Below are 13,956 nucleotides of genomic sequence, written 5' to 3'. Positions count from 1 at the left end.
ACACACACACACGCACAGTGAGATTGCTGGGATAAGTTTGGCGGAGAACCTTAAATCCTAATTAAACCAAATCTCATTTAGACCTCATTAAGGCTTAGTCCCAAGTGTTCAAGTCTCACTGATGCAGACCACGTGCACGTGTGGGGGGCAAAACACGGTAACCATTTTGGCCTCATCTGTTGACGACTGAAGGAGACCCACGAAAGCTGCGAGTCGCTGTAAGATCAACACACTGCATCACAGTGTCTGTGTGTGTGTGTGTGTGTGTGGGGGGGGGGGGGGGGGGGGGCAAACACCAGTCAGGATTTAAAGGCTTTTAGTCCGACAAGGTTATTAGAAACTGATCTTGTTCTCAGACTCGCACAGAAAACGTGCAATGTAAAGTTCCTCCTGTTTTGCTCAGATGGGTGCCCCAACTCGAACAGATGAATTCCTCACGCAAATTGATGTCTTCCTTTTTACCAACGTTAAGTGATATCAGTTCATAGATGGTGGTGACCACAAATGAACACGACACAGTGACCGCTCAGTCAATCTGAACTTTGTCGCTAACCAAAACAGTAAAATCTACGCGGCATCCTAAACAGTATCACACACAAACTTCAGTGCAGGGACTTCCCGGCGCAGTATCAAAATGGGATTTGAAATTGATTTTAGGCCATGCTGTGCCTCTAATGACTATTCATGTTTCCATTGACTTTGATCGTACACAATGTTGCATTTGGGCATGATTATGTTTCAGGAGCAATGTGACGGAATAGGACCACTCGGTCTGATTTCATTTTCCTTGTTTTGCTGTATTTCTCCATATTATCCCTTATTGTTTTGGTTTAAAATTGACTTTCACCTGACGCAAATTGTAAAACTGTCCACCAAGATATTTTTTAATACCATAAAAAAATCGAATAAATTAAAGATTCCCTCAGTTAACGCCTGGCCTCTGCAGCTGAAATACAGTAAGCCCTCAACTTGCAAATTAAATGAGCATCAATGTGTATTTTTGGTTTCATGTTACTCTTTTAATATGTGTAAAAAAAAAATCACCACTTCGTTCAGAGGTGCAGTTTCTGCACTGCCCATATGTAGTTGTCTATAAAGCCAGTAGAGGTCGCTGGCACTCCAAGCCGAGTAGACGTCAAACTTATCTTTGTGTGTGTACATCTTACCTTGCTGGCCTTGAGCACCTTGATCTGTTCTTCATTCACCGTGTCCTTGTTCTTCTCCAGGAAACCTTCACATTGATATTCAACCTGAACGAGTACAAGAGAGTTTAGTTGGTGTCAAGAAACGTAAATCAAAAATCAAAAGTGATGATTTTGGAGGTAGGAGGATACGAACAAATGTTGACTGATGTCCATCAGTATCTGTGAAATTCCGGATTTCTAACTGTGTGCCACATCATACTCTACAGTACTGTAGTTCACTATTCACCTGCAATCCCCGCCGATCCACCCAATCACCTATCGATGAGGTTTTACTGAGATTGATTAATGAATCCTTTTTAAATTATACTTGTTGACATTTATTTTTACATGGAAAAAAGTGTGGCTTTGCCCATAGACACCATTAATTAATTAGACAATAATTTTCTATTCAAATACTTTTTTAATTCTAATCATTTTTACAGTGGAAGTGTGGTTTTCTTCATAGATATCAATACATTTAATAATAAACTTAAATATACTTTTTTTGTTTCAATGCTTCAATTTGCATTGACAAGCTGCTTACATTTAAAGGGTTTAAATATTTTTTGTACTAGATGCTTCAGGAAATGTGGCTAAAAACTCAAAAACTGCTCATTTCACATCACACTTATCTGCGCCACTCCATTTTGAGATCAGGGAACCTCATGGGAAAACCTGTGTTCGTCCTTGATCGGTTTATATGTAACCTTACAGCGCGGTGGCTAAAACCGGACACGATAATGTGGCGTTGCACCGAAAGTGAATCTCAACAGCCACTCTAAACGCTCAAAACCTTTTTTGCGTGTGAGAACTGAGATAAGAATAAAGAAAATAATCCTCCGGCTATTCTAAAAATAGCTCACAAGACTGCTGCTGCGGCCAATCTGTTCCTGAACCTTTATTCAAAAAAGACGACTTCTTCAAACCACAAAAAGGTTCTGAGGTGAACATTGGAGTTGAAAAGGTTGAAATGAGTCAGCGCGATGCAAATAGCCCCACCTTATCGGCAAAATGTTGGATGATGAAGGCGCGGTTGGACATGCGCGGCTTCTCAAAAAGGGAGCACGTCTTCAGGTGGGTGTTGTACAACTTCTGAGCCCAGGAATCATCCGAGCCTTTTGGCATCTGGAGGAAAGACAAGGCATCAATCAGGCCAGTGCAGCAACCTAAATGACTTGGCTTAGGACATTTCTTTGTTTGAGATTTTTGTATATATGTACACAGTGCTAAAACATACCCTACACTCTTCATCCAGCAGGTCCAGGACGCCCATCTTGGCTTCGATGAGGTTGATGCAGGGCTGATTGTCGTAGAAGTCAATCAGAGTCCAGGGGATCTGCTCCTTCATGTACTCCTCCTGCTCGAGCTTGAACACGTGCTGCACTCACACAATCACGCACAATGGACATTTAGATGCCAGCTTTCGTCCCAAAAAAATAAATAAATAAAATAAAACTTAAATGTCAAAACAATTCTGCGCACCATGTTGAATTGCTGCTGCAGCTTCTCATTGGCATAGTTGATACAGAACTGCTCGAAGCTGTTGATTTCAAATGTCTCAAACCTTGGAAGAAAAACAGAACATGCATTTTAAAAATCACTCCTTGTTTTCAAATAAAGCAGTCAGGGTTTGCATGTTTTTACCCTGACACACAATCATAATGGATTGGAAAATTATGATGGTGTCGACAGTATATGCCACATACACACAGTGTTGTGGATGAATCAGCTCTATGTGTTAAAATGATTGAATTATCAGTCTCCGCGCTTTTACTTCCACGGGCAGCACATTTGCCTGCCAGATGAAGGGAGTCAGCTGAGTTGTCACGGTAACAAAAACGCGCTATAATTTCTAAATGACATTTACTTTTTGTGCAAAATGAATTTCAAGTCCATGGTGGTAGTGGATAGGGCAAAAAAAAACAAAACACAACATCATAAACAGTCGATGAGATGTCGGACCCGTAAATGTCGAGCACGCCGATGAAGGAGTGCTGTTTGATATTGGTGACTAGCGCTTTGTTGACGTGCTCCACGATCCAGTTGAAGAGCTTGGCGTAGATATGCTTGGACAGGGCGTCGCGGGCGTTGGTGGCCTGCAGCCGGGGGAGGGTCTTGATGTAGGTTTCGGAGGCCGTCTTCAACTTCCGATGGCACAGCCACTGAGCCATGTCCTCGTAGGTCACGCCCACCAGCTCGCAGAACTTGGTCAAGTGATGATTGTTGGGCTGCAAGAAGAGTGAGACAAGATCGTGTATCATTCCCGTGATAACCTCCTGTGGCTCGAATAGCTAATGCGATTGAATTATTTTTCCTAAATCAGTTGGCGAACTAATATCATGAAAAAGTTAGAAAAACAGTCTGAATGCATCAAAAGATATCCTCACAGGAATGAAGCTGCTATCGGAATCTTTGTCTTTGATCTCCACATTTCCCAGATGAAGAATAGCAGCCAGAACTTGAAACAATCCCATCTGATGGGATTCGTTGATCCCTGCGAGGGGAAAACATTTTGTTATTCTACCGGAAACGCAACAGTAACTCAGGCTGGGCGGAATTTACAGAGTGCATCACCCAAAGTAATAAAAAAAAAAAAAAAAAAAAAAAAAAAAAAAAAAAACATTGCAGTAAAGAAGGTAAATTGTGAAAGAAACACAAATGAGACTTCACATAATGTTGGGTATGAGGATAAGATGATCCCTGTTCATCTCGTGAGTTACGTTCCAAACCCACCAGCGATGGTTGAAAATCTACAATATAGAAAGCATTTGAAAAAAATGAAATAAAAACCCTTTAAAAAAAAAAAGATCAATTTAATGGAAAATGCTTCGGCCACCTTAAAATGTACAGAAAATAACAGAATAAAAAATACAGGTAATCATTTGTTTCATCGTTAAGCCCTCCCACACACTCCAATTGATAACTGAAACTTAAACATTACTTTTCAAATACACTGCGAACATGTTTCAACACAAATGTTATGCTCAACAGAAAAATTCACGCTAGAGCGGGACAGCGATAGATGAACCGTCATATAGAGGTGGATTAAGGTTGAGTCTTATTATTAGATGTCAATCATTTGAGCGCGGACCTCTGGCCAAAAGTTGGGGTGGGGGGCTGGGGGTGACAGCATTTGCATTCATTAAATGCTACTCCCAGTTGGAGTTAAGTCATTTACACAGACGTCATGCAAAATTTTAAGCGACAGTGCGTAGTCTGACTTCTTCTCACATGCCAAAAACATGACTCTCAAGTTCAATGAAGACTCTTAAGTTGTCCATCGGTTTGAATGTGAGTGTGAATGTTTGCCTACATGTACCCTGTGAGCGACTGGCGACCAGTCCAAAGAGTAACACGCCTCATGTCAAAAGTCAGCAGGAATAGGCTCGAGATCACCCCGCAAAGACCGGTGATGTCGAGAATGGATGGATAGCGTCTACATCAAAGGTATAGTGAACGGACATCCGCACTGAGTCCGTTCGCGATTCCGCACAGACTGAAATAATGAGTTACCGAGCAAGGAGAAAGCGTGTCGGGTGGTGCACAGCTCCTTGGTGTCATCCACCCCGTCAATAATGGGGCTGCAACCTTGCCGGGTGTACAGGAAGTCGTTTGCGTTACCTGGAGCAGAGAGAAGCCGATTTCAGACAGCTGTACTCTTTCATCTTCCTGTCTAAAGTGCATCAGTTGTGCAAAAATAATTCTTTACATACCAACACTTTAAATCAAGGCATGAAGTGTTGCCTGGTAACGGGGGCACGGATATGACTCACAACTACTCTATTTACCAAGCTAGCAAGTCAGCAGGAGAGGAAATAGGCAGCCGTGTGTGTGTGTGTGTGTGTGTGTGTGTGTGTGTGTGTGTGTGTGTGTGTGTGTGTGTGTGGGCGTGTGGGTGTGTGTGTGTGTGTGTGTGTGTGTGTGTGTGTGTGTGTGTGTGTGTGTGTTCATTGTGACTTTAGCTAGCCGTAACATAGCGACACACGCACACACACAGAGACAACATATTCATCCACATCTCATGATTTCAACACTGTTTGTTCGTCGGCTAACTGAATCGGACCCCCAAAACAAGCTTTTAGCATTTTTCACGAAACACACGTCGTCCTTATCAAAGTTAAGGTGGAGTCCTCTTCAACCGCCGACCGCCAACCTTCACGCTTGTCATGTGTCATGAAGCATCCTACTAGCAATTCGACAGGCCTGATTGCTACCTAAGTAGCTAGGTGACTAGAGGTTCGGCTGTGGCAGTCCCGTGCATGTTTACACTTGCATGGCAGTCAAGAATGTTAAAATGGAAGTGGATTGCAGTTATTATGGCCCTGTCGAACAATTAAGCTTCGGGGAATTACACTGTAGTTTTAAAAGAATTTTGTTTAGCCTCAAGACTACTGTCTTGAACATTCATCTAATATAATCCCCAAATCATGACATTTTTGCCTTGTTTCTTTGAACCCCAGTTTTGTCAGTGAAGTTATGAATCACCTCTAATGAGAAAGGATTCATGCGTTCTCACAATACATTTCCTTCTTCACCGTTCCAATCGTCCACGTGTGTCCCGCATGTCTCGACACGCCGCTGACATCATCCTGTCACGCGCACACTACAAAGTACGTCACGCCGCATTCAGGACGTGCCCTTATCCACAGTGAGGATGATGATTATGTGCGGGGGGGTGACGTCACGGCTGCCGGTCATGGGATACCCTCCCTCTCACAAGCAGATGGGATTATGGGATATGTCTCAGCGGCAGATCTCCCCTGCCTGTGACACAGGTGGTAGTCAACGGTCAGGCTGACATGAATCTCTCCGGAGACTTGGACGCCTGTGGTGAGGTTGCCGTGGGGGCGAACGTTGGCTGTTGGAGCTGTGAGTCAATGGCATCCCCAGTGCAAGGAGTCAGCAAACCTTTTTGCTCGAGGGTAACTTTAGATTTTTTTTCAAATGGACAGAAGAGTAAGGCTATTATTATTATTTTTTATTTTTTTTAAGTGTGTGTGTGTGTGTGTGTGTGTGTGTGTGTGTGTGTGTGTGTGTGTGTGCGCGTGTGTGTGTGTGTGCGCGTGTGCGCTCCATGTCTAAGATGAGCAGGTGCAGGTCCACAGTGGGAGTGCACTGCATGAAAGCGTGTTGGACAACAGACTGTTATGTGTTGCGACTGCAGCAGTGACTTCATCGGATAACGTGACATGAAATGCGATAAGCGATTCAAAACGCCTTCCCGTCTACTTTTGGAAATGCGGAGGGGAAAGTGGAGAGTATCCATTAAAATGTTACTGGACTGAACCACGGCTCGCAAGTAGGTGTGCATTTTGCGTTACGTACTCAGTTTGAGGTTTTTGAACTCCGGCAGATGAGATGATGCGCAGAGCTGATAAAAGATATGATAATTCCTCTCTTCGTCCGCCTGGAAGACAATATCATCAAAAAGGCCAAACAAATTCATGATTAATGTTGGCATCCGTGCATAGAATTCTTGCGGAGAATTACACCAATGTGTTTCTTATTAACTCGTCCTAGGCATCGACATATTTCACCCCTTAGTACATATTTTGGGAGATAATCTCACTCTACAAACTAAAAATTTTGCATAATAATCACCCTACTCCAGCAGAAAAGTGATAACATACTACCTTACACGGGTATGGAACTTGACTGACAATGTCCGACATGTATTAATTCAATAATACCTTCATTATTGCTCTTGAAGTTTGCACTGCAACATACGGATTTTTTTTTTAAACTCCACTTTCATTTCAGACCTTTATAATTCTTGAATTGATTCTCAACATATCCCCATGAGGATGAATGGAGAAAAAAAATAAATGAATAGCATTTTACTGTGGCATTCATGCTTCCACTTCAAAGCACCATTCAAACAAAACACATCTTGTTGATAAATTTGGCGCCTCCAAACTGACTTCCACAGTTTCCAATCATGTATCACTTTAAACAAGCAGGGGAGAAAAATAAACCCATAAAACATAGCCAATCTGTTACTGCACTCACCTGAAAGACCACTCTGGACTTTTCTAGCAGATATGTCCTCATGTTGGCGCCGATGATTCGGTAGCGGTTGTCGAAGCCGATCTCGATGTACTTCCCAAAGCGACTGCTGTTGTCGTTCCGAGTTGTCTTTGCGTTTCCGATAGCCTGGCAGGAATGGGGGGGGGACAAACCTGTTGTCATTTTGCGGCGCAGAGGTCAAACAGAATTTGGGTAGTCTGAATTCACAAGAAATTCCTCATTGGATGCGGTTTTTCTTGATGAACCACATATACTTCCGACCAACACTGGGACACTTTAAATTCCATATTTGCATTTTAACTTGGGAAAAATGCATACCTGTCATGTGACAAGACTACATAATATAGAATTTATGATGGCAACAGCTTGATTCAGTTCCATATGGTTGTAAATGAACAAACCCTAGGGAGGTTGTACTGCAATGTGTGTTTGTTGCCGAGGCCAACAATTCAGTCTTTCACTGCATATTTAATCTGCCCGCGTCAGCCAAAGTAATTTAAATGCCTCACACAAACATCCCTTGGCCTTCTTGCACACGCGCACGCGCACGCACACACACACACACACACACACACACACACACGCAGGTTCTGTAATATGGAAAAAGGCTGATGCAGTTGTAGATGTTGCAGTGACATCACTGTGACGGAAGAAAGCTTTCTATTCATTCCCCGAGCTCCGCTCTGATTGGTCGGATCAAGGTGGAAGCGGACAGGAGGAGGGGAGCGAGGCTCATAGCGGGGGGAGTGCAAGAGAGGAAATAAGAGAGTCACCTCCATGATGGGGTTGGATGCCAAGACTTTCTCCTCGACGTTGGCCTCGCTGGCTGAGCCACTGACCGTGGCAAAGTATCTCATGGCGTACTTGGCTGATACGGTCTTCCCTGCCCCAGACTCGCCGCTCACGATGATGGACTGGTTCCTCTCATCCCTGCAACAAGGGAATAAATGGAACCGCTGCTTGTGGGTGGCACATTTTGCGCAGCGTGCTTTAGAGAGGAAAGTTGGAAAAATCAAAAAGTGAGTGAATTTAGTGAAGTGAGGGAATTTCCATGTCGGCTACTAACAGATGTAGTTTCCATGGTCCCTTTAATGTCGAGTGAGAGGAAGAGTGAGTGAGTGAGGGTGCAGTGCTCCATGGCACATAAACAATGAATGAAGCTCGATCCAGAGCGAAAACAACAACTAATGTCTGTCTCCGCTCATTCCTGTGTTGGGAGAAAAACAGGGAATTATTCCTGAAGTGCAGATATTCATGCCTCCAGCTCTCGAGTTGCAGACGGAGCTCAGGAGCCTCAAGCAGGAAGGGCGGACAAAGCCAAAAATGTGCTCGGGTTGACTGCTTAAGTCCTTTCTCTTGAAATCATTTCATGCTTCAAAAAGACTTCGTAGTTGCTGCTTGGCAAAATTTTACACTTATTTGGGTTCAAATCACACTCAAATCACTCCTATGTGTTTAAAAGAAACAATTGGGGGTGGGGGGCTTGTATTACATCATGTACTGGTCGTGTGTCACATGGAATAAAGTGTAAGCTGCAGTTCTCTTCTAAGCTCCTTTTTCTTTGTACTTTGATATCAGGGGATGTCATTGTAGAAGAAAGTGGGCCAGACGCTTGACATTTTTCCATCTCGAGCTACTCAACGAACACTCCCTCTCTCTTTGAGGAGACAGGATATTCCTTTGAATGCCCTCTTTCATGAACTCTCGTTCGGGCCGCCCTTTGGGTGCAGGAATCTTAAATTGACCCAAAATGCCCCTCAAAGGCTCCGCAACACACTCGCTGCACTGTTATTTGAAATGTCAGTGAAGCAATAGGTTGCACAAGTCAAGTGTTGTTATTAGAATTCAAGTATTCATGCAGGAACATCGAAATTTGAACGTCCCATGGGTCAAATCATTTTAATTGTATTCTACTTTACTGTATTTTACACTCACTCATTTTCTTTTGTATTTTACTATGTTTGCATTCATTTTTTTTTTCAAATTAATAAGCACCTTGTAATTTTGTTTCGAAATGTGACATGCCCTAAATATGACAGACAAACCCAGAAGAGCAACAAGGAAGCTTCAATCAAGTCCGGGATCATACAAACCTCGCCATCTGTTTGTAAGCTTCCTCTGCTACAGCAAAGATGTGTGGGTCCATGTCGCCCATGTTCTGACCGCTGTACGCATTGATGATGTCTGTCCCGTAAATGGGCAGCGTCTCATACGGGTTGATGGCCACCAAAACAATCCCTGAGAAACACAGGGAACACCCAAAATATGATCAGGGTTGAAAAGGGGGGGGAAATGTCCAGTAAGTTTTAAGGAAAGTTTCATGAGAACTTCCATTATAATGCAGAACACTTTTTACACTTTAAAAGTCCTTGTTTTGTAATACCAGAACAAAAGGAGACATGTAAAAAGGTCATACAAGAGAATAGAAATAAAGCATCTCAAGGACACTTGGAAGGCATGGTCATAGATGGCCACAATGCATTCTACCCGCGCATCGTCCAACTGTATTCCCTCATCAGGTGACTGGGGGTGATTATGGACCAATTGCTGAGTACGGATGAGTACAGATTCCCGGTACCTGGGAATCGATATCTGTGAACTGTGTCATAAGGTGAGCTGGCATGAATAAAAAGAAGTCAGAGAAGAAATTCTGTGTTCAGTAATAAACCATTGCAATGCTATGACTCACATTCGCTAACAATCCACAACAGCAATAACGCACGCTGCCCTCTTACCGCAATAAGTGTAGATGAGCTTGGAGTCGATGAAGCGGACTTTGAGGTTGTGCAGCACTGCCGGCTCATGGAGGTAGCTGAGCGCTGTGAGGTCATTCTCGCCCACCAGGATGTCAGGGTTTCGCAGGTAGGGCAGGTTCTTGGTTTTGGGGTCCAGCTTGTGCTCAAGATTCTGAGGGTGGGAAAATAAAGAGATGTGCCATTAAGATCATGCACTCAATAAACACGACCCCCCCCCCCCCCAACCCCCCATACCCATGGTTCAGCCCCCCCGGCCTCGCATTTTCACAGATCTTTTTTTTTTTTTACATTTTTCCCCATTTGCCCCATATTCCGTGGAAAAAAAAATTATAATAATATTTTGAGTTTGTGGGGGGGGAACATGTGCATTTCAATCGCTGCCAAATTACAGGGAGATTTGCGTGATTCACAGACCGGCCCGAGCATGATTAAAAAGGACCATACTGTGGACAATTCATTTTTAATTGCTTGTATACAAATAGTTAAATTTTTTGCAGTGTCTGCTCACCTAACAGCAGTGAAAACCTTCGAACTAACCAAATAGTTTGCTACCAGCTAATTTCTAAAACTGTGTCTCACTCAAGAGTGTGCCATTCTGCACTTCTGCCTCATCGTTACGGATTCCAACAGCATGGCGAATTTTCTCCACCTATGAATTGGCTGGCTAAAGAACCAAGATCCTTCAGATTAAAATGATGGTTGGACCACACTGAATCGCTATATTGTCAAAGCTAGGAGATGAGCAAAGCTGTAGTGACCTTCTGATCAGCAGCACACTCGAATGCTTTGCAAAGTTGTCGACGTTGGGCCTGGGGTATTCATTGATATCTTTTGCTGCATGCGCCACATACACTAATTGACGAGTTCAATTATGCTGCTTGGTGTTGCCGACATGATTTAAAATGTCTTTCTTTTGCTACTTTATGGGTTCCTTTCTCTTTCTCTGCTTGCCTTTGAGTTTAGAAGCTGGGCCATTTGAGGCAAAAAAAAAATAAAATAAATCGCGACTCTCCTCGTCACATTCCCCAGCTCCGCGCCGGTTCCCATGGTAATGAAAGACTATTATATAAAACGAGGGGTGCTAGCGAGACAGAGCAAAACCAAAACCAAAAACAAAGATTAAAAAAAAAAAAAAATTCAATTTGACTTCCAAATTCATGTTAAGTGCAAAAAATTTTAATCTTTTGTGTATTTTGAGCGAAGAATGAGGCACCTATCAACTTCTATAAAACGTAAAAAAGTCTCCTTTAAGATTCTTGCCTTATTTGTAGTTAGAATCAAAATTATTGTTATCATTTTTAATACATGTATTTTTTAATTCCTCGTAAACTGAATTTATTTGTAAAATGTACAAACTTTTAACAAATGGTCACTTTCCTTTGTTGGTTACACAGATTTAAGCAGAACTGCATTGTCATGAGACAACAACAACAACAACCATAGGCTATATTTATTCAACAAAAAAATCAGGTTTCGGTAAGATTTGCTCAACTCCCTTTTGAATGACATCCACTCTCTGAAGAAAAAAGAAAGCAACAGCAAAAGAAAAAACAGTGATGAAAACAGGAGGCTTTAGGCAAGTGTAAGGTGACTTTGATAGACTGACATCCGTCACCGAAGGTCATTGTCCTAAAATATTAGATCATCACTCGATACTTGTACCCCTTTTTTGCTTCAGTCTAAAATGTCAATTTTATACACTGAGCTATAAGAGCATCCATCTCGTATACTCACCCGCGCCTTCATTGGGAGAAACATATTCAATCAAGTTTCCCCTCACATACTGCATCCAGCGGAGTTTTAGTTAAAATCCATTTGGAGAAGTCGCTGGGAGGGACAGCGCGGGGCTACTTGCTACAAGTCAACATGTCTGACTGGACATGCGAGTAGCTGTCGTTGAAATAATCAATAAGACGCCCCCCCCCCCCCCCTACTGAATGGATTCCAAATGCATTTGGCACAGACAAGTGTAACTTATCAGATATATGTCATGGGATGTGCTCCTCATGACTTTGGTTAAAAGCGCCCCGCTCAACGATGTTGTTGTTTACGCATACGTTTACAGTGGCACTGCTGTTAATTGCTTTTTAGCTGGCACGTCTCATCTTCAAACATAATATCTGGAAAAATGCAGTTTAGCATATTCTGCCGTCTGATGCACGTCTAATCGGGCCATGGGAAATGCGTGATGTTTTGCTTCGTGGCAACAGCTTTTTGGAAAATTCACATCAAGATATTAGTCTCTCGTTCTCGGTAAATACAGTTTGCAGTGACAGTGAATGCCTAATTACAGCACAGAGATGTCGCAAACCTAACAGGACAAAGCCTACTATTTTGCAGCGCGAGCACGAGTGCAGTGGAACCTTGGAAGGCGATTTGTTTGGATTTTGAAACATTTTACAGCAGAAAATGTCAGCAGGACTTGCATTTGGAACCTGGGCCTTCTATGGGGATTTGGCTAAATAAAGCCAACACGTGTGACGTCACAATTAGGAAAACCATCAGTCCAATACCAAAAAAAAAAAAAAAGTAACAGCAGAGAACTGCTATTTAATGACATGATAAAAACCTTTAAAAATGAAATCAAAATACATCTCACCAGAGATGCTTACTATTAAATGCAACAATGTATTTTTATCGTAACAGATGTGTTTTGCATGTCAAACAAATAAAGGCTTGAATCGCAAGAGTGCTGGTGGTGCTTTTGAGGAATGAATTTTGCAGCTGTACATTTAAATTGCTCCAAGTGCATCTTGGTCAACCTAATTTGTTTTGCAAGCTAAAACCAATAATGCTAATGAGACTCTGATGTGTCTTAGCGGTGCGAAGATGAACAGATGGGCTGAAGTGAGGTAGCAGCAAGACGATTCACGACGAACCTTTCCATCCTCCAACATGAGCTGCAGAGAGGCGTCACCATTTTTGTAGTCCTTGGTCAGCTCGGCCGACTTCCACACTTCTTCGATGTCGGGGATCCACACCCGAGCACACTGTGAAAGACAAGAAAAAAAAAATTGACATCAAGCCAGTTGATGGGCTTACACACGCGGAGACCTCAGTTTGCACACTGCAATGCCACCCGCCACCTCGTTTTACAAATAGAAGGACAGAGCCGACCCATAAAAATTGGCTAATTTCAGCAAAACAAAAAATGGGATAGGTACAATTTTCGATAACTCTTGATAGTTCATGGATATGGATGAAAAAGCGTTACGTACATTAGTAGGACACGACTAACCTGTTTCAAATTGTGAAACAAAAATGCAAACTTGGTCTTTATTCTTGAAAGACAGTAGCGTGCTGAATTTACAGCTGATCAAGTGAATCAAAACCAGAGCTCAAAACTCACGACGTAGGCTCGCAGGGGACACCGTGGGTTTGATGACTTCACAATATCATCCACTTCCCAACCAGGATCATCAGACCACAAAAAGAAAAATGACCATAACAACTGATTGCACCCTTACATTGGCGATACCATCTGCAACGAGCATGCCACTTAATAGCATGTAACTAGATTGAGTGGGAATGCTTGTTATCACATGGCCAGAGGGGGAAAATCCCCAAATGTCCTCCAAAGTTAGCTTTTGTTGATTGTACTGTATTTTTATGTTATTTGACTGATTGCATTTGATTAAATTCTGTCTGCGCTGTTGGCCACTGCAAGATGTCCACTGCTGCATTGGCTTCCATTCGCGGGGGAGACTCGTTTGATCGTATTTGTAGCAAACATCTGTCAGATGCTCTCATGGTAGCGCTTGCCAGCCTGTTATTCCCGTGACAGTGATTCTCGAGTATCCTCCTTTTCCTAAATGTGCCAGGGTTTCCCCCAAGTTTACTGAGAGAGAGAGAGAGAGAGAGAGAGAGAGAGAGAGAGAGAGAGAGAGCGAGAGAGAGAGAGCGAGAGAGCTAGCAAGCTAGCTAGCTAGCCCGCCAGCTAGCTGGCCAGCCCGCCAGCTAGGTAGATAGCTAGCTAGCCTGCCAGCTAG

At 42.9% G+C, this 13,956-nt stretch overlaps 1 protein-coding gene across 1 annotated transcript in view; it reads right to left on the bottom strand.

Annotated features, from left to right (window-relative positions):
- myo5aa (myosin VAa) overlaps window positions 1-13,956 on the bottom strand; it is a 44,783-nt gene that overhangs the window by 26,181 nt on the left and 4,646 nt on the right. The window contains exons 2-14 of the mRNA XM_019866563.1: window positions 12,847-12,957; window positions 9,947-10,118; window positions 9,305-9,449; window positions 7,985-8,141; window positions 7,194-7,337; window positions 6,510-6,591; window positions 4,698-4,805; window positions 3,572-3,678; window positions 3,147-3,412; window positions 2,667-2,748; window positions 2,422-2,562; window positions 2,184-2,309; window positions 1,167-1,250 (exon numbers count right to left, since the gene is read on the bottom strand). Of these exons, the coding sequence (XP_019722122.1) occupies window positions 1,167-1,250; window positions 2,184-2,309; window positions 2,422-2,562; window positions 2,667-2,748; window positions 3,147-3,412; window positions 3,572-3,678; window positions 4,698-4,805; window positions 6,510-6,591; window positions 7,194-7,337; window positions 7,985-8,141; window positions 9,305-9,449; window positions 9,947-10,118; window positions 12,847-12,957 (1,725 nt within the window). The remainder of the gene's footprint in view (window positions 1-1,166; window positions 1,251-2,183; window positions 2,310-2,421; window positions 2,563-2,666; window positions 2,749-3,146; window positions 3,413-3,571; window positions 3,679-4,697; window positions 4,806-6,509; window positions 6,592-7,193; window positions 7,338-7,984; window positions 8,142-9,304; window positions 9,450-9,946; window positions 10,119-12,846; window positions 12,958-13,956) is intronic.

Source organism: Hippocampus comes, unplaced genomic scaffold (genome assembly GCF_001891065.2).
Source record: "Hippocampus comes isolate QL1 unplaced genomic scaffold, H_comes_QL1_v1.1 scaffold82, whole genome shotgun sequence".
Classification (NCBI taxonomy): domain Eukaryota; kingdom Metazoa; phylum Chordata; class Actinopteri; order Syngnathiformes; family Syngnathidae; genus Hippocampus; species Hippocampus comes.
This window is presented reverse-complemented; position numbering and strand designations above follow the sequence as displayed.